At 35.5% G+C, this 5,362-nt stretch overlaps 1 protein-coding gene across 1 annotated transcript; it reads left to right on the top strand.

Annotated features, from left to right (window-relative positions):
- LOC107635366 (receptor-like protein 12) lies at nucleotides 689-5,088 on the top strand. The gene is made up of 2 exons (XM_016338834.2): nucleotides 689-3,873; nucleotides 4,727-5,088. Exon 1 carries the CDS (start codon nucleotides 749-751, stop codon nucleotides 3,869-3,871), a length of 3,123 nt encoding a protein of 1,040 aa, XP_016194320.1. The 5' UTR covers nucleotides 689-748; the 3' UTR covers nucleotides 3,872-3,873; nucleotides 4,727-5,088.

The following is a 5,362-nucleotide window of genomic DNA, read 5'->3' as shown; positions in this document are numbered from 1 at the left end:
TATATCTATTATAATTTGTATATAAATTAAAGAGAACACGGTAGAACACGGTGGAGTTGCTGATCGAGCAGTTCGGATCGGTCCAATTTTTGCTGGATTTCACCGGTTCACATTAGATTTGACCGGTTTGTATCAAGTCTCTACTTTAAATGGTCATAAGCATAGACCGAACCGGTATTGAGTTTGATTTATCAGTTTTTCAGTCGAACCAATCGATCCGATCCGATTTTAATAACTATGCTCTTGACGGTTGAGTTTCTCATATAGTGCAACGTACATAAATTAACAAGACCTCATCAAACTTGGAAAGGTCTTTTGAATTTTGATTCCATAAGTGAAAATCTCTAATTAATTGGAGTAAATAGTAATAAGCCAGCGAAAGTATCTCTTGTATATTATCACGTAATATTATTAACTTTTTTATTCATAATAAATATTTAAAAAAATGAACAATAAATAATTGGTAGTGTGAATGTGATGAATATAATAAGTTGACTTGTTAAGTCAAATAGTTAAAGTCATGAGTGATGTGAGTATAGACTACGTTGAGTGAGCGTGGAAGCATTTGGGCCACACTACTTGACAAGTTATTTATATTGGATTTAGTATATATCTTTGGTTTGAATTAGTCTTTTCCTTGTGGAATTTGCTGTCCTCATTATGTATTTTTTGTGAGTATATTGTTAATTTGAATCAGTTGGTTATAAATTGGAAATATGCCCCTTTGGTTGTCGAGAACACATATGATATGATACAACAACTTAACTTGAAATATTGTGTGGTTGGAGTGATGATGATGAACGGTGTAGTTTATGCAGTGTTGATGGTGCAGCTACTTGCATGGACCAGCAGTGCAGCGGTGGTGGCAAGTGGGAAGTGCATTGAGAGTGAAAGGCAAGCTCTGCTTTCTCTCAAACGTGGCTTCAATGCCACGGATGATGATTGGGTGTCTTCATGGGGAGATGGGGAGCAGCAGAAGGAGTGTTGCAAATGGGAAGGCGTCAAGTGCAGCAATGTAACTGGCCATGTTCTCATGCTTGATCTTCATGGTCATTACACTCGTGAATCCATAAGCCCATCACTCAGTGACTTACATCATTTGAACTACTTGGACCTTAGTGGTAATCTCTTTACTCTCACCCCATCCATCCCTCCTTTCATTGGCTCTTTAACCTTTTTGACACATCTCAATCTCTCTTCTTGTTTTTTCGGTGGAAACATACCTCCTCAATTGGGAAATCTGCTCTTCCTCGAGTATCTTGATTTAGGAGGGAATTGTTTTTATCCTCCGCAACAAATCCCTTCTCAGTTCTCAAATCTCTCCCATTTAGTGTACCTTGATCTTAGTTCCAGTAATTTGGTTGGAGGATTCCCTCTTCAACTCACAAATATGTCATCCTTGACATATTTGGATCTTAGTTATAATAGACTTAATGAAACAATGCCACCCCAACTTGGAAATCTCTTATCCTTGGAACATCTTGATCCAAGTTACAATGCATTCACCGGAACCATTCCTAGTCAATTCAAAAATATTTCCCGTTTGCAGTATCTTGACCTTGATTCCTTGTACATGATGAGTTCTGATTTACAATGGCTATCTGAACTTTCAATCCTGAGGTATCTTTCGCTTGCTTGGGTGAATCTAAGTGGTGCCAGCAATTGGCAACAACAAGTGAGTAGCCTTTCTCATCTTCAATATTTAGACTTGCATGCTTGCAATCTTGTTGATTCCATCCCCACTTCATCACTTGCATCCCCTGCTAATTTCTCCACTTCTCTCTCATTTGTCTATATCTCTTATAACTCTCTAAGGAATGCAGCCTTGATATTCCCATGGTTAATGAATTCCACTCGTATCCTTGAGGAGTTAAATCTTGCAAATAATGAGCTCAAAGGCCAAATACCTCTATCCTTGTTTCATAGTTGTAATTTGGTACACCTTGACCTATTCAAGAACAAGTTGACAGGAGAGTTTCATGAATATATTCGAGAGTATTCTCGTTGTGCTCATAAACCCTTACGAATCTTGCTTCTGGGATGGAATGAAATTACGGGGATGGTGCCTGACCTCTCTCAGCTTCAATCTTTGCAAGAGTTACATCTTGGTAACAACAGGTTAAGTGGAACCATACATGAAGGTATTGGACAACTATCCAACTTAACTGAGTTAAGCCTTGGGAATAACTTCCTGAAAGGTTTGATATCTGAAGCTCATTTCTCAAGACTTTCCAATCTTGACACTTTGGATTTGTCTCATAATGCATTGGCTTTTAATGTTAGCGTGGATTGGATTCCCCCTTTCAATTTAACTGACATTTATTTGGCCCGTTGCAAGTTGGGGCCTAACTTTCCAACATGGCTTCATACCCAAACCATGATTGAGTATTTGGATATTTCCTGTGCTGGAATTTCTAGCACTGTTCCTAATTGGTTTTGGGAACCCCTTCCTCATATGTTTTATTTGAATATTTCTCACAACCGTTTTCTAGGAAAAATTGAAGGCCCAGCTATGGTTTCTGACCAACTTGTTTCAATTGATTTGAGCTTCAATTTATTTGAAGGCACGATTCCAGCATTCCTTGCAACTGCTTTACATGTTTTTTTGTCCAATAACAGATTTTCAATTGCAAATCCTCTTTTATGTACAAACTCGCCCAAACGCATGAGATTTATGGATTTGTCAAACAATAACCTTAGAGGAGAACTTTCGGATTGTTGGAGGGATTTTGAGTTATTGGTCGTCCTAGATTTATCCAATAATCAGTTTTATGGAAATATGCCAAAATCTCTGGGCTCTTTAAGAAATATCCAGTCAATACACTTTGAAGGCAATCATTTTTCAGGAGAGATACCACCATCCTTGCATAATTGCACACAACTACGAGTTTTTGATGTTGCAGGTAATAAGTTGTCAGGAACAATACCAAGCTGGATTGGAGATAATATTCGAAAGCTACTTGTACTTAGCTTACATTCCAATAACTTTCATGGTAACATTCCATTAAGCATGTGCAATCTCGATGAACTTCGTGTCTTGGACCTCTCTTTAAATATTCTGTCTGGCAGTATACCTAAATGCATAAGTAATCTGTCTGCTATGGCCATTCAAGCAAAATCAAATGCAACCATTACCGATGACTATCATTATGAATATGGCGATGTGTTTAGCCGTACTGGCCATGTACGTGAAGTTTCTGGAGTTTATAACGATAGCGCATCACTGACATGGAAAGGGAAAATGTCAAAATATGGAAGCACCCTGGGATTGTTGAGAAGTATTGATTTCTCCAGCAACAGGTTAACAGGGGAAATACCAACTGAGATGATGACTCTTATTGGCTTGGTTTCTTTAAATCTTTCAAGAAACTTTTTTAGTGGACACATTCCTCCAACTATTGGACAACTGACGTCAATAGATTTTCTTGATCTATCCAGAAATCATTTGTCAGGAACAATTCCTTCACAGCTTACTCAGATTGACGATCTCAGTGTTCTTGACTTGTCATACAATGATTTATCCGGAGAAATCCCACTTGGCACGCAACTTCAAACTAGGGATGCATCTGCTTATGCAGGAAATCCAAAACTTTGTGGTGCTCCCCTCAACAATACTTGTCCCATTCATGGTCACCAGATCAGTGAACATGATGCTGATGGTGATGATGATGAACAATTTGTAAGCCAGGGATTCTACATTGCTATGGCTGTTGGATTTGTTATGGCATTTTGGGGAGTGTGCTTCTCATTGATTTTGAAGAAATCTTGGAGATATGCTTATTTCAAGTTGTTGAGTGATGTCTATGACAAGCTCTATGTGTTTACAGCGATCAAGGTGGCCAAATTCAAAAGGATCAGATCTCAAATATGAAGGTATGCACCGTTTCCATTTCTTCTATTTCTTATTTTTGTTGATATAGTTGTTATATTCAAAATATTGGTATATAAAAAAAATTAATATCTGCTCTATGCAAATGAAACAAAATATAGTAGTGCTAAAATTTTAAAATGTATTTCTTTATTGTTGAAATTTCAAATTGGACACACCAAACAGTTTATTATTGTTTTTTAATGGTTAAAACATAGCTTAGTTGATTAATTCCTAGCTAAAACAGTAGCTTAAGTATATAATATGTTAGCGTTTTTGTTACTCTGAATATGTGCTACCTGTTGCCATTACTGCAAATGGTGAATTTTACTGAACATGAATTCGTGTGATGCAAGGTAGATCTTCATAGTTATCTATTTGAAGTGAGATAAGTGCATAATTCAGTAACGTTATTGAGAATAAGTATTAGTTTGTTAAGTATTTACATGTGTTGTAGATTTGTAGGTGCATATATTGATGAAGTTTGGAGAGGATGTTTTTTCAGATCACTCTGTTTATATTTCCTGAATTGGATATTTATATGGGTGTGAAGCTTGGTTTTATATATTTTATTGCTGCGTGACTTAGTGTCATGAATAAAATATTATTCATGTTTTTCACTTTTTATACATGCATGTTCATCACACGGCCCTTTTATTTATTATATATTTAGGCTTTATATATATATACATTCTTACATATACAATTGTAATCATGTGAACTTGTTCTTGTGTTAATAATATATGTATATATGTATATGGGATATGGTTTTATGTTACTTAAATATATATTTCTGCTTTTTAACACTTTTATATATTTTGAATATTACCTAACATGTAACGATGTCATATCTTTCAGGCAAAAGAGTAGACAGTATCTTGTGTTAAAAAGATAGAACTTTGTTTGTGATACAGTCAGAATCTTCATGCATGTGTATCCATTTGAAAGCAGACCAATAATATTTAGTGATGCAGTTAATATAAGAAAAAAGTTTGTTAATATAATAAGTATTATGTTTGGATATTTTAGCCCTGTTTAGGTTTACTGCTGTAGCTGCAGGGAGGAATGCAGAAGAGGATGCTTTTTCACATTTCACCTATATTGCATAGTATTTGTTATATGAGTGTGATTGTCAAACTTACCCTTGTTTTATTGCTGTAATTTATTTTCTGGGACGATATTAAGTGTTAGTTATTATGGAAGTGCTTGTGGACTTGTGGTAGTTCTGTTTTTCTTTAATTTCTGCTTACCATATCTATTAGGATGAATTAGCATGTTTATTTTATAATGAACTATTGGGCTAGTCTACTTAAAAGTTGAAAATTTAAAAGTAAATAATATCAGTTATTGGTAGAGTTCGCAACGGGTAGGATTTAGACTCTATTATAATTTTATCTGCGATTTTTTTTTTTAAATTTAACTCTATCATACTCGGACGTTGAGAATTCATAACCCTACTTGCATTCTAAAGTTCTACATCCAACCTTATCCAAT

This window comes from Arachis ipaensis, chromosome B04, assembly GCF_000816755.2.
Source record: "Arachis ipaensis cultivar K30076 chromosome B04, Araip1.1, whole genome shotgun sequence".
NCBI classification, from domain to species: Eukaryota; Viridiplantae; Streptophyta; class Magnoliopsida; order Fabales; family Fabaceae; genus Arachis; species Arachis ipaensis.
The sequence above is the reverse complement of the archived record's forward strand: the minus strand, read 5'-3'. Positions and strand labels throughout refer to the sequence as shown.